Below are 25,471 nucleotides of genomic sequence, written 5' to 3'. Positions count from 1 at the left end.
TATTTACTTCCCTATTCAGATCTATGCCATCTTTACTATCATCTTTATTACCATCTGTGCCTGATCTCAGTAAAGGCATATTTCTTTCGAAATCTTATCCTCTGTAGCCCATGATAGCTAGAGGTGCTTTAGCATGGGGGCTAGATGCAAACTGTAGTCCTGTAAGTAAACTGATCTCTCATGTCAAATGCAGGATCCATCATATAAACACACGATGTGAGCACAGCATGGCTGCTTCTGCTCCAGGCTCAGTGCCACAAGACCTTAGTAGCTCTTGCCAAGTTTTGGGGGAGGGGAGGGAAGGCTGTTGATGCGTGTTAAGGTCTGCCTCTTGACTTTAAGGGATAATTCTAACCTTTCCCACTGCTGCTACTACTAGGTCGACCCACCTATACACACAACTGCCTCTCATAGTCTAGTACTTGACTTCCCTTTTCAGTATCTTTATCTCATGCTCCTTAGTCTTATATGCATAAGTCCTTCTCTAAATGCATACAGTTATGCAATCTTTGCAGGACTGCATCTTGGAGAACCAGAAGACAAAAAGGATGGCTTGGAAATATTAAAAAAGCAAGCCCGCATTCGTTGGCAATATTATTAATAGTGGCTGTGGTATGCCTAAGTATGTGCTGTCTTATTAACATTTATTTGGGCATTATCAACAGTTAAGAGGCCCACTTTGTTTGATAGCAAAGTTTGTTGAGACTTTAAGAGTCTCGACAATACTCGCTTCTTCTCTTCACTAAACAAAAACCCCTCCGAAAACAGTCCCTGAGTACAGAATAAAGACTTTGCTGATTTATGGGGCTTTGTGGTACAAACCTGTTGGGCCAGTGATTTACAGGCTTTGCTGCACATTTAACTGTCAATATAACTAATTACAGTTGACTTTAGCTTACTGTACTGAAAACGCTCCTTTTGTGAAATATAGTGTTCCATGTGAAAGAGGGAAAATCAAACATCCTCAGGGCTACCAAACAAGAAAGAACTACTCCATATTAGGACGGAAAACTTTGGACTTGTCATAAACCTTCAAATTATTATTTCTTGGCACCATGTTTTAGCTCAAAGTACTCAAATATTATAAATCACCATTAAGTTAATATTTCAATCTCGCTTAATAGTAAATGAAATTTACCAGGTTAACTCTCATACAGGTGACTGACATCTAAAGAAACGTGGTGGGGGTGAGAGTTATTGCTAATTTGCTTGCGGTTTTGTTTTGAGGGAATATTTTCATTGCCTGGTCTCATTATTATGTAAAAATAATGCTTTCCAAATGGTGTTTTATTGTAAATAAAGATTGTTTTTTATGTTAATAAATAACTGAAAAAATTAAGACAGATTTTTTTTCTAGACTGTATTTTAATAGTTACATGGCAAACGAGAGATTTAAACCTTTAGAATATTTGAAAGGAAATAAATTGGATATGTTTCCAGGGCGAAAGAGAGTATATTCGAGACATACCAGAGATACTTAGAGTATGGAATGCAAGCCTAAATTACTCAACGGTGATTCCCCCAGCTGCACAACTAATGGAAATAAAACCCAATGAAAAACATAATTTATGTATCTTCAATATTAACAAACACTTCCCCTCAGATTTAAATGTCACCCCCCGCCCCTTCCAAGACACAACTAACTACATGTATCCCATGTTGCTTTTAGTTTCCCATCTTTTCTTGGCTTCAAACCTGAAAAAAAACAAGAAAAAAAAACGTATGTCAGTATCTACCAAAGTACACTTTAGGGAGTTTTCAATCAAATTTCATTTAGCAGCAATGGCTATATTGGAACTAGATTTTTAATACTCTAGCAATCACAAAAGGGAAAGTATAAACATTTGAATAATGTATCAGCTGTAGTAAAGACTCTATATTAAGCAGATGCACTACTCAAGGAAAAAGCCAAGGTCAAATTAAGCAAACAAGGATTAGTAGAAGCCAATCTGAAGGCAGAAAACATTTTACTCAGAATCTCTATTAGTCTTAAATATAGAAGGCCAATGACCCACCCCCATGCAAGCTTCTTTTTCTTCCGGGCTTCTTGACAAGCTTCTGCATCTTGCTTTGTTTTCACAAAATTTCGACAAGCAACAGCTTTGGAAATTTTCACACCAAGCTAAGGAGAGAAGAACATAAGCAAGTGAGTTCACAGGAGAAATAAAAGAGAGACAAAAAGAACGCCCCTTTCAAGCAGCTTTGTCTGAGATGTTTTTAGCATTTGTACCTGACTCAACTGTCCTGCATCTACTATGGAACATTTCTGGGTACATTATATTCAGCAACAGGTGGAAAGAAGGTGAAGCCTCTTCTGATTTTCAGTGAAAGAAAAGTTCCTTATTTGCCTAGCAGCCAACCGCCATGATGTAAATCATGGGAAATCAAATTAGTTTTGGCACAGTTTGAAAATTAGGTGGGATAATCGTCTAAAAACAACACCATAATAGGTGTTCTATTAGAGTCAAAGTTGCTGTGAAGTTTTATTTCAGCACATGTTCTCTAGAAGTTGAGCAGGAATGGATATACTGCTTTGGCTATTCATGCCTTCTTTATACTTTTTAAATTGAGTGCTTAGGAGACCCCACTAGGGCTTTCCAGGCTTTGCATAGGCATAGGAAAAGTCAATTTTCTTGGGTTTTTAGATGATTCCCTGCACCATTTCAGATATTTGATTTCCACAAAACATTTATACTTTGCTTTTCCACCTTTAGAGGCCACAAAGTAGCTACAACCAAATTATATTTTTGATCGGTCACAATAACAACAAGACATCATCATCAACAAAAAGATATAAAAAAGAAAATAAACTGAAAAAATACTATTTGATGATGATGAGGATGATGATGATTTATTTATACCCCGTCCATCTGGCTGGGTTTCCCCAGCTGCTCTGAATAGCAGAAATATTAAATTCAAATAAAGTTTATCTCAGTATTCTGATTCTCTCAGTAAATGTGTTCAGTGTGACGAGGACAATAGATAACAAATCCATGGCAGGTTAGCTTTTTCTTGTAGTTTTAAGCTGTGAGTTAAACCTACACTAAACAAATCCAAGGGCCACTCATTCAGGGTTATCAGAGAACCAGTCTCTGATGGAATACATATAATGGCTGGGAACCAAGTGATCCACAAAGAGAGGTTCTATATGTGTTGAGGGACGATGATTCAGCCAAGTTACTAACCAAACTCAGGGGTAACCTACATAATTGCCAGTGATGTACCACAAGAATGTAAGAGTGCTGCTAGATTAGACTAAAGACCCATCAAGTCTTGCATCCTGTTTCCCAGAGTGAGAAGCCCATAAACATGGCATGAAGGCAGCAACAAGCCCTCTCCAGCACTGCTGTTGTGCCCCTGCAACTGGTATTTCTATGGCATGCTTCTTCTGAACTTGAAAATGCCATTTAACATATGACAGAGGACAGCAGAGCCAAAGGAAAGAAACAGGTGATTGTGGAGAGAAGCGGGGTGAGGTGGGGTATAGACATAAGAATATATGTATATTTATTAATTCCATATATACACATACTAGCGGGGAGTGCCTGGGAACTTTTAGAAACTAAAAAATATTGTGATTTTAAAATAGATAGTGTAATTTGTGAGTCTGGATTCTTCCCGTCAAAAATCTGGTGAAGTCATGATTTTTTCCCACCATCTTGATTCAAAATGGTGCCCAGCTTTCAAATATAAACAAAGATTGCTGCCCCCACTCCTGGAACACCCATGCAGAGTTTGGTGAGATTATCTTGAGAGGTAGACAAAACCTATGCCAAAAATCAGGTGACGTCACTGACACTATTATAGCAACATCACTGAAAAAAGTAGGACATTTGAAAGATAAATAAAACCGGGCTGAATGAAGAAATTAATGGGGATAGAGAAGTAACTTGCCCAAGTTATGAACTATGTTTTAACTAGAACACAGATAATTAGCATCACGGCTCAGGAATTGTATTCATACAGCAACCTAAGTATCTAGGAATATGCATTAAGATTGGATTACTGCAATGCACTCTATGTGGGGCTTGTGCTTGATCCGAAAGCTGTGGATAGTGTATAACGCTGCAGCACTCTGGCTGACATGACTGAAACCCTGCCAGCATATAACATATAATTATATTTTTGGAAACCGCTTAGGTTTTCTTACAATCAAGCTGTTTAAATAAATAAATAAAGCACCGCAAAGCCTAAAAAGTTACTGTTTTTTAAGAAGAGCAGTATTTTTTTAACTGCCCCGATACCCCCTTTTATATCCGAGAACACCCATTTATTAATTTCCTCCATTTTAAACAACTATAAAGCTCACTCAAGTACTTAGGATGCCCGCAAGCTTCTAACCCTGATCTGGGCACTGTAACCACAGATGTGGCTTACCCACTATTAGCTAGCTTGCACTTGTTTGCCCGGCTAATAAGGCCTGGCTAAATTCTCTGGATTGCTGCCTCTTTCTTTGGATATCTTTGGAGTAAAGTAACACAGACTTGGCAAAGCATGGTTCTAGAATGGGCTAAAGCAGCCCGTACTATTGCAAAGAACGGGAGAGAGAACTATTTTGCAGACTTAATGTTATTGTGCAAGGACTGCATTGATGCAACTTCTAAAGGACAAATCTGCAGTGAATAAATCAGACACAGCCATGTCTGATTCAAGTGTGAGCATACTGCCCTCCCATCCACACCCTCACATACAGCCTCACTTCCTTTCCTAACAGAAGCCCCTGAAATCTTGGTCAATTGGTTTTATATTTTAAAACAAATTGTTTCAGGCCATCAGATAATACAGCAAAATACAATGTTGTAAGAAGCAATAAAACATGAATAAAAATACATACAACAATTTCTTGTGTAGTCAAAGTATCAGCATTTTCCATATAGAACATCCAATATTTTGCTGCATTTTAATTAAGGTGTCTAAACATTATCACAAAGAACTGCAAATTGGTCAGAGCACGCAGTAAGGAAAATTAAGCTCTAAAGGCTTTTTATCACCACATTTCAGGAACCAAGGGTGTAAAATGTTCTAATTTGGGATATATTAAAAGCCATAAAAGGTCTTTCAAAAAGATTAATGGTACTTTGCTTGGATTTAAGATAAGGGCTTTAGCTGGTTGGAAAAGCAGGGCCCTGGCTAGACCCTTGAGGCATTCATCTTTACAGCCACTTGGAAGATTTGTAAAAGCGTCTGCATAACCTCAAGCAAACGCACTGCGACATTTTTTTTTTTAAAAAAAATCCTTTCAATTTTATAGGTTTAAAGTGTGTAAATCATATTGGGAAGTAATGTAGATATTATGGCTCATCCTTGTAATGTAGTACATATTTTTCAGAGACAAACTTTTAAAATCAAGTTAGTTTTCTAGGGGGCAAACTCGTTCTAATTTAAGTTCATAGATAATCATTTTAAAAATCTTGCTCTTGCAGCTTAATACAGCATAACGGCAAACTTGCTATCCATTATTTTTCATTAAAAAAAAACCTGTATAGCCATGAAGAATACCTGGATCCTCATCTCGTGCCAAACCATATGAAGGCACATATTTTTTAAAAATACCAATTTTCATACTTAAAACTTTTTTTGTGGAATAACAGGTTTCTATGAAAAATATTTATGCTATTCGCTTTTGTTCTTTAATTAAATGAAAACAGATGTTTTCTGAAGTAAAGCGGAACCATTACTGAAGTACTTAAAGTGCTAAGGTCTTTAATTTTTATATCAGTTTGGTCTACAATTCCTGATTGTCTTTACTCAAGCTCAACATTAATGTCAAGCAAGTTACCTAGGAGACGAAAGAGATCAAAGAGACAAAACCCCCTCAAATGTCTGATTAATCAAGCCTGCAAACAGCTTATTTCTTTTAGCCTGCATGCAAGTATGAAAATGAGATTCAGGGAGCCGTACATTGTGCAGATTTGTTCATTCTTATCAGAACAAAGCCAGCGGCAGCTTATTTCATGGATCATTGGCACTGTCATCAGTGCTACACAGAACGGGTGACAGCTCCTCATTTTGAGGCTTGAACAAAATTAGCAAAAAGTCGGCACAAATTAGCCTCTCATCTTTTTAGTAATATGACATTATTCATTTACTTTTTATCCAATTTTTAATTTTTTCCTTGTCAGCTATCCCTTTCTAGTGTTTCTTGCACAGCATCATAAAACCCTTTAAAAAAAAGAAGAAGAAGCAGCAAAGGAACGGCTGAAGTTTGAAATAGTAAATAAAGTTGAAGGAGAGAGAGGAAAATAGACGACCTTAAAAGCTGCAAAATGTGTTTACTGCAACTTCAGGAAACGTTACAAAAAACAAATAAAGCTTGAGATGCTTGATGAAATGTTTGGAGGGGAACCATCTATGACCCACCATAACCCTTGAAATCCGCTGAAGATGCTCTCATGGTTCATGCGCCAAGTTAGAACATTGAGGGCAAGGGAGCAAGCTGTCTGCACAGCAACTGCTTGGCCATGGAATTCATTTCCTCTTGGAAGCATCTCTGAGTACGTCTGGCTTCCTTCCGGAAGCAATGCAGAGCTATTTTGCTTAGGCTGGCCTTTAGTGACCAATGACTGATGCCTCTGTTTTGAGCTGTGTATTGCTTTTAAGATTTTGTATTATTATATTTGATGGTTAGGTTTATACATTATTTCACCTTTTGGGTGCCACCTTGAGCCTCTGGGCTGGTGGAATGAAAGTCCACCAAAAGATAAAGATTTATTTCAAAGACCCCATTATAAAATACATACTCTCTAGGACATTCAAGGCTGGATTCAGAAATGTCATATGTAGGCATGTTCTATAAAAGGCTAAACCCAAAGGGGTTTTAAAAGAACATCTCTATTCTAACAAGTCTTGAAGCATCCTGTGGTCTATCAGAGAAACCAAACAGCCTTTTAATACTATATTACAGTTTCTCATCAAATATGAATCTAGTTATTTCAGGTTCTGCCCGCGGCTATGATTTTCCCCTTTTATGTTGTGGAATGTTATCCATTGCTGATGTATATTAACTATATAAAGCAAACAAGAATATTGAGTGGATTTTCAAGTGAGAATGGTCTTCTGTCAATGATTTGTTCAACTTCTAGTACAAAATACTTTGTAATACCTTTGTTGGGTTTCTATAGAGGAGTATTAAATCATCAAATTACTGTATATGTGGACAACTCTGTCATATAGCATGGACATTAAAAACTGTTCCTATATTTGAGCTTTGTTTTAGATTCAAATATTTATATGCAAGTAACTTCTTCCATTCATAAGAAACAGCATTAAAAATTAACCATAAGCTGTTAGATGTTTTACACAGTCCCCTTGTAAGAAAGGCTGTTTTAAAAAAAAGAACTGTAGTACTGTTTTCAGCAATTTCTTTATCTCTGTTCTTCTAAGTAAGAAAGCTTATTAACAAGCTTTGAACTTAAAATCACATTTACAATAATGTGCCATCAACAGTTTTATAAGCTAATTAGAAAAAAAGATTAATTAATGACTGGCTGCTAATAAAATGGCAATCATGAAGAAAGAAACCAAGGGTGCTAAGCTTCAACTACCACCAATTAAGAGCTAATTACAAACAAATTATATATGTGTTTTGCTGTGGGCTTTAATTTACTAAAATGGTTTTAATTAAAAGAGAAAACATGCTGATTAATTGAACTGCAGAAAAAAATCTACAGTATAAACTGTGCTTTGTCTCTTTAATTAGACTTGTAACATCTGAAATCTTTTTTAAAGGTTTGTTAAAAAGAAGATATACATAATTAAGAGAGCATATGAATATAATCCTAGGTGATAACCCCTGTCATATACTAAAGGTTAAGAGAAAACAACCTCATTGAAGAGAAACTCAGAAACACCTTCACTAGAAAGGCAGAAGAATTAGCCACAAATATATTGTATTTGTCTTTATTTCCCCCAGCACATTAACATTAAAAGGCATTTCTAAATTGTACATGGTTGTTCTACATTTTTTAATATATATTTTTAATTTCTTTGAGCACGTAAAGTATTACTGAACATTTTGTATGTGATTCTGGAAACTGCCAACTCTATTTGCAATGGCCAACAACACATCCATTCCCTGTACAGTGTATCAATTGTGTCTATGAAAAATAATCTGAAATGAAATTGATCTGCTACATAAATTATAGAGACTGTGCAAAGAGCATCAGTCATTCATTTTCAGTGGGTCTTCTGTAGGTATAACTCCCAGACTTTGCCCCATGTGTTCATTGAATATAAGGATCTCTGTAGGATCTGACAACTATTAATCCCTTTAAAATGGGGCTTTAAAAGTACAGAAGGAAAATCTTATGAAGATAACACTACCCACATTCTTACTGTGCACAATCATCAAAATTGACCCCCCCTTTTTTAATGACTGCTCATTTAAGTATTAGCAGACTGGATCACAGAGAGGGCAATAAAAATCAATCCAACACATTTAGAATGATGGAAGAGTAAACATACTAGTTTGGCTATAGTACAGGAATGACTGAACACTTTAAAATAATATTTATTATCATGAATCATCTGAACAAATTTAAAACAAGAACATACAAATTATTGTTTGTGAAATCTCTTACACTAAAGGGCGCAAACTACTAGGTGAACAAATGGAATGATAGCACAGGAAAAGTCAGAAATGGTAGGGCCTTTTGCTCTTTAAGTTACTGCCCTAATTTTAATGCACTATTACAAAACAGAGCAAAGGAACTAAGTCACAAGGTAACTGAAAAACTTTTGATATTAAGTATTTTGAGGGTGGATCGGGCAGGAGATCTTTCACACATAGTAAACAAGTAACCACTCAAATTTCAATGATAGAAGAATTAAAGTACCACTACTAATAAAAATATTTTTCTTCAACAGTTCAAATACTGAAGGAAAACTAAAGCTATAGTGATGGCACTGAGTTATCAAGCTTGCCATAGAAAATTACAGAAGTTGTGAATCATGAGTCACTTATGAGCAGAGCAGCAGAGAAGTTATCCAACTACAGTGGAACCTTGGTTCTCGAACGGCTTAGTTGATGAACAAATACTGCAAACCCGGAAGTAAGTGTTACAGTTTGCAAATGTTTTTTGGAAGCCAAACGTTTGACACGGCTTCCGCTTGAGTGCAGGAAGCTCCTGCAGCCAATCAGAAGCTGCGTCTTGGTTTTTCAATGGTTTCTGGAATCGAACAGACTCCCGGAACTGATTAAGTTCGAGTACCAAGGCTCCACTGTATTGGGAACTGAGCTGCTATGTATGCTCCATTTGGATCCTTGAAAAACCTTGGCTGCTGGAGGCCTTCCTAGAGATTCATCCCCATCAGTCCTTGCCAATCCACACCACCAGGAGCCCCTTTTTCTTGACCTTACTCTGATGAAGGAGATAGCACCAGTGGCAGGTATAATAATAATAATAATAATAATAATAATAATAATAATAATAATACGCCACCCATCTGCCTGGGTTTCCCCAGCCACTTCCCAACAGGTAGACTTCCCAACAGCAGAGGCTTCCGGCTGAATGCCTGGGTGATAATCCAGGAAGAATGGAAACTGTAGCTCCATGCTTCCTTGTAGCAATGGACAATGCTGGGCACAGCAGCTCTACCTTCCCTGCCCAGCCCCAGCATTGGGGTTATGGGGAGACATTAGGAACGTGATAGAGCAGAGGAGATTTGAGGCCAATCCAAACTTATTTGTTTGAGGTGGGCCCTGCTGACCTAAGCTGGGGGGAATTCATCAGTAGCAGATATGTAAGTATACTGCTGTATAAGCTTTTAAAAAATGGTCACAGACTATATTGCTTAAAAGAAAATGTGCTCAAATTATTTAATAGTCAGTCCTGTACAGTACTCAGAAAATATTTAAATACATGAATTGTTAAGCAGCCCAGAGAGTCAGGAGGTTTTCACGGAGATGTAAAAGTGTTCTTTAACAATCTATTTAATTTAAACTAATCAAAGTTACACTGATTAATAACAACTTGTTAAAGCCTTTCTGTAGGTTGCAAAATGGGGTATCTTTTATATGGCCAGTATAATTCTGGAATTCTAAATTTCTTAGCACGTCCAAAGGAATAATTATGTAAATGAATAATTTGTAGTACGATTTTCTGTGACACCCAAGATTAACAAGAAACCTCACATAATTTAGCTATAGCTTAATTATTCTGCATTCTTAACTTTGGCTTGGATCCAAAAGTGAACTTGTACAAGCAGAAGACACTTTCATAGATTTAAGGTGGCCTCTAATTCCCACCAATTTCCCTTCCTGCTACAGTTCCCTACACCTCATCTCATGTAATTCTGGACCCTCAAGAGTAGCTTTTCGGGGTTTGCTTGAGGCTGCAGCACAGATGAAGAGGTTGGGTAAATCATGCTGTGTGAGCACAGTCCATGCCATTATAAATAAGAACAGCACATGAAATCAAAACAAAGTTTTAAACCTACTGGGTTGAATCCAACTAAGTCATACTCCAGATTAGACCCACTGTATTCAATACACCTAAGTCCATTTATTTTTATTACTCTGAATATGACTTTCTGGCTACAACCCACAACTTTCACAAAATATGAACAATTAAAATTACATTGCCAGCTCAGTTCTCTGAACCATGTGCATCTTGACCTTCAAGGGAGAATTCCTCCATATTACATTTGAAGAATATTGTTTTATGGTTTAAGTAAGGGATTTTAAGAAACTGTTTCACAATATATTGATCATGAAGGAAACCTGATAATTTTATGCAGAGAACTATTTCTGACTCTGTCTCACATAAACTGGTGGAAACTTGTTTCACCAACCATTTAGAGTTCTTTGAGAGTGCCATCAAACATGAGAACAGGGACAAGCTAGTAGGAATTATATACCGTATTTTTCGTTCTATAGGGCGCACCGGCCCATAGGACGCACCTCGTTTTTTTTGGGGGGGGGGAATGAATAAAAAAAAATTATTTCCCCCCCCAGCTGCGGCTGCCGCCCCAAGCCTTGCGAACACTCGCCCGAAGCACGGGAGCCCTCCGGAGGGCTCCCCGTGCTTCGGGTGACAGGCTGCCGCCCCAAGCCTCGCGCGCCCGTCGGGACCTCCCGCTGGGCGCGCAAGGCTTGCAGACACTCGCCCGAAGCACGGAGAGCCCTCCGGAGGGCTCCCCGTGCTTCGGGCGACAGGCTGCCGCCCCAATCCCCGCACGCCCGGCGGGACCTCCCGCCGGGCGCACAAGGCTTGCAGACACTCGCCCGAAGCACGGGGAGCCCTCTGGAGGGCTCCCCGTGCTTAGGGTGACAGGCTGCCGCCCCAAGCCTCGCGCGCTCAGCGGGACCTCCCGCCGGGCGCGCAAGGCTTGCGGACACTCACGGGGGCTGCAGGCTGCTGCCCGCAAGCCTTGTGAGCCCGCGGGAACTCCCGCCGGGCTTGCAAGGCTTGCGGATAGCTTCCTGAAGCCTGGAGAGCGAGAGGGGTCGGTGCGCACCGATGCCTCTCGCTCTCCAGGCTTCAGCGAAAGTCTGCATTCGCACCATAGGACGCACACACATTTCCCCTTCATTTTTGGAGGGGAAAAAGTGCGTCCTATGGTGCGAAAAATACGGTACCAAGATTTTTGAACAGCTGTTGATGAAGTCCCTCATTAACTGCTACCACGATTTCATTATATTGATGTTGGAGAAATACATGGAAACATCAATGACTCTGACAGTAATCTTGCCCCCTTGCTTTGTGAACATGACTGAAATTTCTACCAGCACAAACAGGTGCAATATAATCCATGTTATAACTAGGAACTGACAACACTGCAGGTGACAGCTATTTCACGTGGCAGTTCTGTTCCAGGCCCCCACAGGAGACAGCAAAGCATGTACAAGGATGCCCCACACCGTTCTGCCACCTCTCATCTGGGTCCAAAAGGACTCATGCATCAGCAATTGGGCATAAATTTAACATGCCTAAAATGGTTGCTGCCTGTGTACCAGATATTGTAACCAAGTCCACCGTGATCCTATAATCTCAGGGAGAAATAGAAATTAGCAAGACAATTCAAGATGATACCAGAAGGTCCCGAGAGAAGTTTACAGTTAAGACTCTTCCAAGTGTCTGCAGGCAGATACCCACAGCCCTATGGATATCAAACCATTTCCTGACACACTCTATTGCATCAACAGAACACTAAACACCTGAAAAACAATAGAGCAGTGCCACAGCATAACTGCCTGCACCCAAATACAACTGCAACAAGTGCCCCATTGCAGAGAGCCAAATAATTGCCCATATCTCAAAAATATATATTGCTCATTCTACACTGCCTGGCTCTAGATTATGTACATTCTTTACATCCCTTTTTTATTTGAGGCAACCCCATTCTATAAAAATTGGTTCTCTCTGTGAGAGAATGATAGACAACTATGTTTTGGCATTCCCTAGCTTTTAAAAGCATGTTTTCATAGCCTCTTCTTAGCCATCTTTTTATTTTTGGCTCTCCTCCTCCTCCCCAATACTGATGCTGTTCTATCAGTTTCACAGGCTTATAAATGTTATACATCAAAAATTAGTTTCACTTATTAAGGGAGGAAACAGCTTTAAGGACTCTGGGATCTGTGCCTCAAAGCAAAGGCTTTATCAGCAGGTTCCAGTTACTGCTTCTTGAAAAAGAAAATACCACTGATTAAAAACCTATACACCTGATTTCCAAAGAACACTCATCCATTGAACACGTATTCCATCACACTGTTAAACAGCTGTACCCACAAATACGGGTCATCCCAGGTTTTCATTTAGTGAGAAAATAAAAATGGGTGATATCTTCTAGTTTTAAGTTACCCTTTGTCATTGGCACCTATAGTATCTGTTTCTATGGTGAACTTAGTGTGAAATAAATATAGTCAAATGCCCTTAATTTCACATATTAAGGACATATTAAGGACAAATGAGTATATTTCTAAAATTTAGGAACTTTGGTGTATGGTAAGGAAAGAAGAACTAGCTCTTTACACATCAACGCACAAGCTCAGTAAACCCAGTAGTGAAAGGTAAGTTCCTTTTACTGAACAAACTCCAAGAGACAAGCACTAAATGTGAGCCAGCTGTAACTTCTGGGGTGAAGTAGTATTAGTCTGATGATACCCAGCTCTATTTCTTTGTAACATCTGAATTAGGAAATACCATGTGAGAGCTAGACCAGTGCCTGGACTCAGTGGTGGGTTGGATGAAAGCTAACTAACTGACTGAATCCTAGCAGGGTGGTGGCACTGTGGGCAAACGGTTCCCAAGCCTGGATAACTGGTCAACCACTTGCTTTGGATGGGGTCATATTCCCCCTGAAGGAGCAGATACATGCTGTGATGATGTTCCTGGATCCACCTGTTACTATTCACCCAGGTGACCTCAGTGGCTAGGAGTTCCTTGTGCCAGCTTTGGGTGGTAAAGCAGTCATGGTTGTTTATGGACTGGGATAGCATGACCACTGTTTTTCCATGTGCTGGTAACCTTGAAGTTGACCTGCAAGCTACAGCTAGTACAAATATGTATATGTCTGCTTGGCTGCTCACTGTCCAGAATATCACCATGATAGACAGCTGCTGAAATAGTTGCACTGCCTCTCAATTAGCTACCGGGCTAAATTCAAGGTGCTGGTACTAGTGTAAAACATCATATACAGCTTAGGTCCAGGATATATCCAACTGGTCACTGTGTTCTGTAGAAGACATCCTGCAGATACCATCTCATAAGGTCTGCTCTGCACAATGTCAGAATTGAGGGTTTCACATGGCGGCATCTACCCTTTCAAACGCCCTCAGGTGCTGTTTCTATTGTCTTTTTAGAATTACCTCCAGTGCAGGTCCTGTTTGTTTTCCCTAGACATCTGGTTAGTCATTGTGGGAACAGAATGCTGATCTGATCCAACATAACTCTTATGTATTCTCATACTATAGAATTATTTTTTTTAAATGGAAAGAAAGGCAACCTTCCCTGAGGAAAGGAGCTCATAGCACAAGTGTAATATATAGGGTTGCTGTTTTAAGTTAAGCCCTCAAACTTTTTTTTATCTCTCTCACACATTGATGTCCAGAAATAGAATCCCAACTTGAAACATGTTGCTACACATTATTATGGGGAAGCAAGAGCATGTGTTATAGCACTGGCCATGTTTCTTCTTCACAAAGGGGGCAATTGGAGAAATTGCTTAGCTTCCACTCATTTTAAAGCAGCTTAATTGAGCTTAACCTTTTTGTGAATGGTTGCCATAAGCTTTAAAACATACAATTATTTGCTAAGGTGTAAGATATTAATTGCAATAAAAAATGCAGCAAACTAGGATCAGTTTATAAAATGAATAGCATTAAACAGCAAAACTATTCCTGGACCACATCACGCCAGGTCACCGATGGGGTCCTAAATGGTCTCCTCTAAAAATGCTCCTTACACACAGAAAAAATAGCTTGTCAACAGATGAACTGATCTTCTTTTTCTAAACCTATGAGTATTTTTCATCCTATGTAAGACCATTATAGAAACTCCGCATTTGCACCCTGAATCAATACAGTCCAAAAAGAAAAAGCTTTGCTTATACCCGGCCCATCTGGACGGGCCTCCCCAGCCACTCTGGGCAGCTTCCAACAGGATATTGAAAACACAATAAAAGATCAAACATTAAAAACTTCCCTAAACAGGGCTGCCTTCAGATGTCTTCTCAAAGTCAGATAGTTGTTTATTTCCTTGACATCTGGTGGGAGGGTGTTCCACAGGGTGGGTGCCACTACCGAGAAGGCCCTCTGCTCAGTTCCCTGTAAAATTACTTCTCGCTGTGAGGGAACTGCCAGAAGGCCCTCAGAGCTGGATCTCAGTGTCCAGGTTGAACGATGGGGGTGGAGCCGCTCTTTCAGGTATACTGGGCCGAGGCGGTTTAGGGCTTTAAAGGTCAGCACCAACACTTTGAATTGTGCTCGGAAACGTACTGGGAGCCAATGTAGGTCTTTCAGGACTGGTGCATCAACTGGCCTTTATGTACAGGTCAGTGGTATTGTCCTCCCTACACTTCCTAATGGCAGTTCCCATACCACATGTCATACTTTTTATTCCTTCTCTTTGAGTATTAACAGCAATTTATTCAAAGGCACGTGAAATTTTGAACTAGCAGTGTGGAGGCCTGGGTTCAAACCCCCTACCCAGCCATAGAGTTCACTGGGTGACTCAGGGTCATTCACCATCTCTCAGGTATGCACAGTTGCTTTGGGTATAAAATGGTTGGTGGAAGCGAGAGAACCACGTATGCTGTCCTGAGCCCCCTGGAGGAGGAGTTTTAAAATGTAATAGCAGCAACAACAGGTGTGAGGAACTGCTGTCGCATAAAAATAACTGTGAAGTCCCACAGAGATGGTTACTTTCTGGGTATGTTTCCATGGTTTATTTTACCCCTGAATGACTTCAGGGTGATGTCTGTCCCAACAACATTCTATATTCATAACATTTCTCAAAGAATCCCCTTCCCCCATATACTATAGCTGAAAAAAGGGCTGCCCAAAAAGAAGTAAAGGATTAGAAAACAGAAACAATCCCATAACCATATTTTAATCCACATTATAAGACTTGTGTGAAGATATTCGAAAAAGCTCAACCTACCTCTCGAGTAGCTAATCTATCACTTAGTTCCTCAGCTTGTGCAATATCTCCTTCAGCCAAAGATCTGTCTATGCTGATTTCGAGGCCAGACTGGAAGAAATATCAAGACAAAAAGGAAAGTTCCCAGTAGAATATCAACTGGACTTTGCAAAAACAATATCACAATATGTACAAAACCATATTCACTTGCAGAGCTGTAATTTCTGTGTGTAACAAATCGCATACAGAATGTATTTGGAAAGTAGTTTAAAGTACATAGATATCCACAGAATGGTTGTTTGAGAAGAAATCATTGTATTAGTTCCACCTTATGTGTTGGATAAATACAGCACTTAAAAAAATTTACATAGGCTAGTTTACGCCTGTCACAATAAAATTTTATCTCAATATCTGACTTATCTGTTCCATCCCTGGAGCTTCCCTGAATATGTGTATGTGTCAAATATATGAAGAATGCCAATTACCACTGCGTCTTCACAATTCTTAGATCTTATCTTTATCCAAAAAACGAATTCTGGCATGCTGTCACTTCACTATTTTACCATATTACTGAATTCAAGCCTGCAAATTGTCAACTATAAAGGAGGAGAGGACTACATTTTTAATCTCTAAAAACAAGCAATAAGAATGAGCTTTAATAACACAGGCAAATCCTAACTTGTCTTGAGTTAACATTTACAAATGAAGGCCCACTAATGAATGCAATAATAATAATGTAATAGATTTCTGCCCTGAAACTCTAGGTTCATCTTTCTTGAACACTCTATTTGTAATATATCTGAGGGGAGGGGAAGGAAATAGAATGCTGATTACAAGTTGATGTGTCAAGACTTTACTAGAAGAATGTCATCTTCCAATTAAGAAGATATTCACTGCATCTCAGTTTACTTACATTTATTTTTACATACATTTGCTAGTCACTCCATCTATTTTGTTATCTATTGCTAGCAGAAAACAAATAATTTGTTACTGATCATTAATAAACATTCTAGGGCTTTTGTAAGATGCAACACAAATAATGTAAGGCTAGCAGAAAATAAAGTGTTATTTATTACCAGGACAGCTGGTTTTACACTCCTATTCCAAACACACCAAATGGAACAAAATTCTTTGGCCATAGATGGGCTGGATTGAGAGGAAGTTAAGCATGCTTTAGTCCCATTGATTTCAATATTATATCCATTTCTCTGGGAGCAAGCTCCATTTAACTAAATGGGACTTACTTGTGAGGAGACATTTATAAGATAGCACTGTAAAGGACTATTCTGTAAGAAAAAAATATTGCTGTTTGTTTTTGTATGAAGATGGAGATCTTTCTACTTTTCTGTAATTTCAGTCTGAATCTTAGTTGACTCACAAATACTTAAAGCAACACCAACATCTCCTCTACAGTACAACTGAAGCGCATCTATGAAACACTGCTGGCTCAGTCTTTAGATATAGTAACCACAGCGCCTCATGTAATCTAGGATTGGGAAACAAAGGTTTCCAGGCCAGAGGGTGCAGTTGCAAGGCAGACATGAACTCCAGCGGCTGGACAAATACCACAATGAGGAACTTTTTTTAAAAAAAAGTGTTTTGTGATACAGTGGTACCTTGGTTTGCAACCGCTTTGGATTACAACCATTTTGGATTACAACCACGTCAAATCTGGAAGTGTGTGTCCCTTTTTTTGGATTACAACCAATTTTGGGGGAGAGGCCCCATTGGCAAGAGTTACAACCTTGGGTTACAACCTGTTTTGGTTTACAACCGGACCTCCGGAATGGATTATGGTTGTAAACCAAGGTACCATTGTATTTGATTGTTGTGAACAATTGCTTGGAAAACACTAGTGGCAAATATAACATTCCAGAGAAAGAGAGAAATGCTCTTCAGAATGTAACTTTGGAAGAAAGCATATCAAAGGTATGAGTAAGTTATGCCTATTTTTTTATTCAGAAAATAACAAAGTATACATTAAAGTTAGGAGTTTGGTATAGTAAGTCACCTTTGGAGGGGCTTCCTTGCTTGAAATTGATTTAAACCTATCATTGATTCCAAAATACTGAGTAAGCTCTTCCAACTGGCTTTCTTTTATGGGTTGTTGGCTACAAAGGGGGAAAAACATTTTCAGGAGATTATTATTTCATTTGAAAAGAAACACGCATTACTGAAACATGTATTAAAATGTCCTTTTAAAGAACGTATTTAGAATAAAACGCTGCTTCTACACATTTGATATTTTGAAATTTTTACATAGTTAGATTGTAATCAAGATTTGTTACTTTTGTACTTTTGATATACAAGGGCATCTTAACTAACTAAGGAAGTCTAGCCTGATATCACTAAATATAAATATGTACATATATTTTCATTAGATAGGCCATAATCCCTCATATACTGAAGGCACAAAAGTAAGTAAAATTCACTGCAACTTAACGTTATGTTTATTTCATTATACTTGTAAAATAAATTTAAAATCACAGAAAGTTCTTAAATACCTTTCCGTTGTTTCTTCATTTTTCTTTTTTAATTTACCTGAAGAAAGAAAGTACTTTAAGTTATTGTATTTGTTATAAATTCCTGTTCACCCTGACTTTTAGTAAATTTAATACATGAAATACATGAAATTTAATACATGAAACAACTGTTATCACACATCTCAGATTCAAGTTTTGTGCACAGGTTCTCCTAGAGGGTAATGAAGTGACACACAATTAACTCACCTGTGTCACCACTCTAGCACTCTATTACTTTCTTTATAAGGGCAAACAATCCTTTCTGAGTTCTCGCCATGGTTAGTGCTCTATCTGTAGAAAGGCCACTAAGGTTGTTAAACATCAGCATCCATCTGTTGGACTGCAGACATAACTTTCTGAAATGTATCTTCTCCTTTGGCAGCATCATTCACTGCTGCCACAAAGCAAGCAAGTCCTCTCTAGTTTCAAAATCTGATGAGATTTACATGCACAAAATTGCCACTGGCCAGTGTTGGCTATGTCAGTTGTCTCATCAATTGCTGATGAACAGAAAACAAATTCCAATACAACTATTATCATCTGCCAAATCATTAATTTTATCACACAGTCTGATGGAATGATCTCATATTTTCACATAAGGAGAGTGTCTCTGGAACCAATATTGCAACATTTCTAAACAGGCAATCTTTCACAAATTCTCCCTCTGCTTATTGCTTCAGGCAACCTCTGGCTCTCCCTCTGCTGTTGGCTTTTGGCTGCTCCCATCACAGCTCGTATCTGATTGGCTTCCTGTCATTTCATGCTTTGGCTGCTCCAGTCAGAGATCACATCTCTTTGGGAGCAAAGCTACAGGAAGCACCATGGGCAGAGGTTAATAGGCAGAGGTAAGTGTGGTGGAAGTGCACTCAATAAGGAAGAGGCAGTGCAGCAACTATTCTATGCACTTCTGATAACACCCACAAAATTCTTTTTACAGCAAACAGTGGTTCTAGCACAGTGGCAAGTAGGAAGAAGGTTCACTAAGGTCAGAAAAAATAGCTGATGCCTTTTCCCCCCCTCAGGGGGCGGGACAGTCACCCCGTCACAGAGCACAATATAATCTTTCCCCCCTTTTCTACAGAGGTGCACATACATCCATAGCAATGTGCTGGAATGTGTCTGATTTTACAGGGAATTGGAGGTCTATACACATCTCCAATATGCATATAACAAACGGTTTGGTCTGAGTAGCTGTGGAGGGAGGGGAGGAGAACAGGATTGTCTTATATTCCACTGGAATCCCCCTGATACAACTGCATCAGACTGGATTGAGACTGTACTATTCTCATTGTACAGTGGTACCTTGGTTGTTGAACGGCTTGGCTCCCAAACAAAGCGGCTCCCAAATGCCGCAAACCCGGAAGTAAGTGTTCTGGTTTGTGAACCTTTTTTGGAAGCCGGACTCCAGATGCAGTTTCCGCGGCTTCCAATTGAGTGTAGGAAGCTCCTGCAGCCAATCAGAACCCACACCTTGGTTTTTGAATAGTTCCAGGAGTTGAACGGACTCCCAGAATGGATTAAGTTCAACAACCAAGGTACCACTGTATCTTAAATAGATATCCAAAGCATACACAACTGGGAATAAGCTCTAGTCAACTGTGGAACTTACATGCTTAGTTACTGTGATACAAAATAACTTTGATGTTATTGTTACTGTGGTACAAAATAGCTATTTGAAGTTATTGTTACTGTGGTACAAAATAACTATTGATGTTATTCTTACTGATTTATACAACCCCTTCATACTCAGGTCCAAACGATTTACGTAGAAGTCAGTTCTACTGGCTTCAGTTAAACATGTCTCAGTGTACCAGCCCTAACCCAAAGACATCTCCCTGGTGGTGGTGGTGGTACATGGACTAAGTTTCTTCATTTCCCCAATCAGCGCATCAATTCTGCCATCATGCTGCTGCCTAGTTCCTCCAACAGAGCCCCTTTTAATGCATAGAGGTAGGATTTCAAAGGGGCAAGATGTGAGCATAAACCAGTTTTCCCACAGAGAATAATTATGATGGAGACAACTAAGCTTAGTAGGATGGTTTGGGCACAGAGGTTTGGAGAGCTGAATCACATAGTAATCTACAAAAACCTAAGTGCTAGTTCAAATGCCACCCTGAAAAGGCATTAATAATTAAAATGCTGAATTGCCTAAGAATAAAAATACACATGAGAACCACTGGGGTTTAATTAGGAGTAGTGTACAAGACCCAAACTTGAAATTAAATCCCTGCTCAGTCAACTGGGAGTCTGTGGGCAAGTCACTCTCTCTCGCTTTGGTTCTCCAATAAAACTGGAATGACCTATGTAATGCGGTCACAGAAAGAATAAATGACAAACACTGTACAGCAGCACTACATAAATGGGCCAAGATTCAAAGAGCTATTTCTGACATGCCCAAAGGCCTTTGGCATTTTCTTTGAAGTATAGTCCCTCCTGCCTTAGTACAAACTGCTTTTAAAATTGCTCTCAGATTTAATAATCTGCTTGTGGCATGTGCGCTGCTGTTCTGGAAAGATGTCCTTTGGATACCTGGAACTAGTTGTGTTCTCTGGATCCTGACCATAACAAATAATGTTATTTATGTTTTATACCTCTGAATCACAACCAAATTATAGAAAAATCCTCAAGTTCAATATTCCACAATGTATGCGGTGTCACTACCGCCACCTAATCCATGCTTTAACCATTTTTGGACTCAACTAAGCACAATGTTTTCAGCTATTAAACAACAACATTTCCCAAGACTTCTGTTAATTAAGCAGAACACCTTTTCTGGAACGCTTTCTCTTTCCCCTCCTGTCACTGTGACTGGCTTGGATTTTCATTTCAAAGTTTTTCTTTTGCAGGCTCTGAAATTTCTGTTGAAAGAGAAAAACACATACTGAGAAACACTATGTTCTTTTGTTTGCTTTTACAGTGAAGTCACTGAATGTACAAAACCAACTTATTACAGAAATCTACTGTATAAAACACTCTCGATAGAAGCAAGCTGCATTCAAAGGTCCAAAATGGCAAGGATCAGAGCCCGCAGACCCTAAAATGGACATGGAACTCCCAAGCAACATGGACTTCCTTGTTCATGGTAGCTGCTGCATGAGCGCAAGGGAAATGTGTATGCTGTTAATGACATGGCAGTGAAAAGGAAAAACAATGCATGCACAGCATCTCTATGCAGTTATCTCAGCTTCAACACATGCAAGAAGCCTCAGGACTACACTGACAGTCTACACAGATCTCTATGTGATTTTTCCACTTCCTGCATTAACTATGCAGGCATATTTTTCGGAGTCAATTTCAACCTTCTGCATAAAGGCTGGAACCCAAAAAGATCCCTTAGCATACCTAAAGGTTTGGGCATAGCCAAGGAGATTTACTTTTTTTTCTTTGAAAAACAGACTGCCTCACCATGCCATATCACAAACTGCTTCTGAACCCCTCCCAGTGTGAAAAATGTTCATTATATGGCATGAGGGGCAGCTGCTTCAAATACCTAATTCCCAAATCCATTTGGACATGCAGAATTGCTTGAGCTGTTTTCTGGACTCGGAGAAGATATAAAACAAATATGAAATATGTTGAAAAATAAAGTATGAGTACTCAAGGATGGTCAGGTTATAATTGCTAGAAAATATAGCAAAAGAGAAGGGAGAGTGTGCATTTTAGGAAACTTTGATAAAGATCAACAGACAGTAGCCAAACCTGCTTACTAAATCAAGCCTCAAGTTTGATTCCATGATCTCCAGACGCAAAACCATAACTTGATAAACCATGGTAACACCAGCACACATCTTGAGAAATAATCACACCTCCCTCCATTCCTATTTAAGTGAGCAACCTTTCTTCTCCATAGGTGAACAGCTTAAGATGGAGACTGTGTTCCATTTAACATAATTTTACTTCTTGTTTCAACGTGTTCTTTCAAAAATGATTACCTACGTAAACATCAGCTATAAGAGCTACTACACCAAACACAGTATCAGTCATGTGCAGAGTTGTAATCATACCTACTTTCCACATATCTAATGAAACTCCAGAAGGACATGTTTGGAATTCCTGTCCTTCATCTGCCACTGCTGTAAAAGGATTGCTTTCAGTGATACTTTCAGGTTCCTGAATCTCAGAGCTAGAAGACAGAACGCCTTTCAGATCCTTTTGTTCTCTTTTCTCTTTTAAGATGGACTCAGGCCCAGGCCCATCCCATGTTCCTTCATCATCAGAACTCGTGTCAACATCACTTTCATTCACACCAGGAGGTAACAGTCCACTCCACATCTCTAGGTACATAATGAAAGATAACATACACATTACCACTGTGGAAAAATCTTTAACAAAGTTATTTAAAATGTCTTTAGGGCTTTCGCTGTCTCTTCAGCAGCAATGAAAACAGAGTCAGAACTTCTTGTGCATCTTACTTCTTAACTATTCATTCATCAATGTCAAAGTGAATTCAGATTTTCTAAGATCCAAGGAAACAGAATGTGAAAACAAATCCTTTGGACATAAAAAGAGAATTAGAAAAATACAATATTACAAAAATAATCATTTTTTTATTTGAAGTTTTAAGTGGCTTACACAGGCTTATTAGAATTAATGTCCAACATCTTACTGTTTATCAAACAGGCAGTTTATGCAACTACACTGAGCAGTGGTTTTATATCTATATTATGATGATGTGTTTTGGCAGGGTCTGGCAGCCATAATCCATAATTGTATGATGCCGGGGCAGGGGTGTGTGGCAGTGGCACATGTGTAAGGGCAACATAAAAGACCCATAAGTCAAATATACTTAATAGTTATGACCTGAGACTGCCCACTGGTGCAGCACTGGGGACCCCAGGATTATATCAGATGCTTTAAACTTTCTTCATTTGGGTATGTTTTTCGAGATTGGGTGAAAAAACAGTATTCCAAATGTGGCCACTAACAGATTTACAAATAAGCAAAGTGTGGCAGGGTATGCTGCTAACTGTATCCTGTCCTGCCCAGGGACACTACTGTCTGCCACTCAATGCTCCCTTTTGCCAGTTGGGAACAGGATTATAAAGCCACCCTGATCTTCTTCCTCCTGTTTTTCTCTGGATCTCAGATACCAGGAGAAGGATGAGAGCTGCTTCTTTCTGAGCAGCCACCCACCCCAGCCTTAAAAACAGAGCACAAACCTGTGCATAGTACAAATGCCCTCATTTTTTCCATTAGATGTCTTTGTTGTTGTTTAGTCGTTTAGTCGTGTCCGACTCTTCGTGACCCCATGGACCAGAGCACATTAGATGTCTAGGGGCTGCCCATTCTCAGGTGCCTTTCATAAGTCAGGGCACTGTCTACACAGCAGCCTTCCCTGGGCTTCTTGGTGGCTTCTCCCTTGGGTTCTATCAAGATGCCAACTCTGTGAAGAATGGCAGGTTGCAGGGGCCACTCTACTTGGCATCAGATGAAGGTCATCAGCAGTAGATATGATAAACCAGTTATATTCATTCCATTTCCTAATAATCCCCAGCACAGATTTTGCATTTTCCACTGTTGCATGTAATTTTTTCTTGATTTTCTCATTTTTTCTTTTTGTAAATGACTTTGAAGGTGCTAGAAATCAAGCAGTATATAAAATCTATGAAATAAACAGAATAAACAGCATGTTTATGTTTTTATTTCCTGTAATATGATGAAGGAAAGGCACCGTGCTGCAGATTCTCAGTCTCTGGTGTCACACACTTATATTCAGGAGTATTCTAATTTGTATCTGTAAAATGTTGGAAGTATACGTGGATATCTGTGCTGTTTGAAGTTCATCTTACTCTCTACTATGTCTTAATATGTTGGATTCTGTGCAATCATATACTGTACACCATTCCTTAGGAGTAAGGCCTACTGAAGCCAGTGAGGCTCACTTCTCAATAAAAACGCACAGGGCCTGGTTTTCTTGCTGAAGAAGCTGTACTTAAACTAACAGACAAATCATGACCATTTCCTAACTCAGAATTCAATGGGACTTACTCCCAGGTAAATGAGGTTAGGACTGTAGCTAAGTTACTGTCCTCTGTACTTATTTTCCCTGATCCATGTCAAACTGTATCTCTATGAACTTCAGAGTTCCCCAGCTATAAGACAGGATTTTATGCTTAAGAATGCAGCTGTAACAACTAGCTGTTCTTTAAAACTTGCAAAATAAAATAAAATAAAATAATTTCCTGCCACAGATTCAGCATCTAACCTTGGCCTAATCCAGGGTGGGGGAACTTCTTAACATTCCAGATGTAGCTTGGCTGCAGCTTTCACCATCCTTGAGCCTTGGCCATGCTAGTCCCAACATCCTCCTTTGTGTGCCTCCTCCTCAAGCGGTCCGGAGGGTGGCAAGATGAAAATGGGCCTTCTCTGCAGTGGCTTCCCATCTGTGGAACGCTCTCCCCAGGGAAGTTCGCCTGCCGCCTTCATTATAAACCTTTAGGCACCAGGCAAAAGCATTCCTTTTTAACCAGGCCTTTGGTTGATCTGATTGACATCCTATGCCCTTTTAAAATGTGGGGGGGTTGGGGGGGCGATATTGGGTTGTTGTTTTTAGTTTTATTAGGTATTTTGCAGTTTTATATCTTGATTTTATTCTGTGAACTGCCCTGAGATCCCCAGGTATAGGGCGGTATATAAATTCAATAAATAAATACTAAACATCTGGAGGACCAGATTCCCCATCTCCTATCTAACAGGCACAGCTCAGGGTTGCATCTTCTATGCAGCACCTCTCTCTGCAGTCCTGTGAAATACGTTACTCCTAGGAGCCCGGTTACGATTGTGGCGATCGATTCACGAGTTTCCACGCCCTTTGTACAGGGCTGGAAGTAAAACCACAAAGCTACCTTCGAGAAGGGCAGGTGCGGTTATGGGGCTCCTCCTGCCTGGCGTGATCTTCGGTGCTGGCGATTTGCATTGCCTTGTAATTAAAGTGCAACGGAAAGCGGGCAGAAAAGGGGTTGGCATGGGAGAAAATAGCACCCGTTTTATTGGCAGCCTACTACTCGTGAGCAAGGCAAGCTTCACAATCGCCCACCTCCCTTACCTGGGAGCAAGCCCTACTGAACTCTATGGGACTTCCTACAAAGGAGACGCGTAAACCTGCGACTGAAGAGAGGAAGAACTCACAGCCTCCCTCAGCCAACCTGAGGAGGAAAGCTCCCCCGGCCTCCCTTCAAAAACTCTGCCCCAATAACGTCCTACAGGCCGGAGAAGAACCGCCGCCGCCGCCTCACTCTTCTCGCCTCACTTACCCCCCGCACTTGTTTACATCGCGGCCATCTTGAAACTCCTTGCACAGCCCGCCCTCGAATGCACTGACTCCGCCCCTCAGCCAATCCGCGCTCCTCGGCTCGGCGGTCCCCATAGCAA

General features: G+C 39.7%; 1 protein-coding gene across 2 annotated transcripts; it reads right to left on the bottom strand.

Annotated features, from left to right (window-relative positions):
• Positions 1-1,345: 1,345 nt before the first annotated feature.
• On the bottom strand, positions 1,346-25,471 carry FAM204A (family with sequence similarity 204 member A). 2 transcript variants are annotated; one of them, XM_053389066.1, is made up of 8 exons: positions 25,354-25,471; positions 22,109-22,374; positions 20,868-20,958; positions 18,083-18,119; positions 17,590-17,689; positions 15,600-15,689; positions 2,016-2,122; positions 1,346-1,695 (listed from the first exon to the last, which is right to left on the bottom strand). In XM_053389066.1, exons 2-8 carry the CDS (start codon positions 22,370-22,372, stop codon positions 1,644-1,646), a joined length of 741 nt encoding a protein of 246 aa, XP_053245041.1. In that variant the 5' UTR covers positions 22,373-22,374; positions 25,354-25,471; the 3' UTR covers positions 1,346-1,643. The 2 variants fall into 2 exon arrangements, with proteins under 2 accessions (XP_053245041.1, XP_053245040.1); XM_053389065.1 differs by lacking the exon at positions 25,354-25,471 and adding an exon at positions 24,946-25,069.

The sequence above is a fragment of the Podarcis raffonei genome, chromosome 5 (genome assembly GCF_027172205.1).
Source record: "Podarcis raffonei isolate rPodRaf1 chromosome 5, rPodRaf1.pri, whole genome shotgun sequence".
In the NCBI taxonomy this organism is placed as follows: Eukaryota; Metazoa; Chordata; class Lepidosauria; order Squamata; family Lacertidae; genus Podarcis; species Podarcis raffonei.
The sequence above is the reverse complement of the archived record's forward strand: the minus strand, read 5'-3'. Positions and strand labels throughout refer to the sequence as shown.

Coding starts and splice junctions, on each gene's coding strand:
- FAM204A (XM_053389065.1), bottom strand. CDS start 25,066: ATGCCAACCCCTTTTCTGCCCGCTTTCCGTTGCACTTTAATTACAAGG. Junction 17,690..18,082: donor AATGAAGAAACAACGGAAAG/GTATTTAAGAAC, acceptor CCCCCTTTGTAG/CCAACAACCCATAAAAGAAA. Junction 1,696..2,015: donor AAAAAGAAGCTTGCATGGGG/GTGGGTCATTGG, acceptor GTTTTTTTTCAG/GTTTGAAGCCAAGAAAAGAT.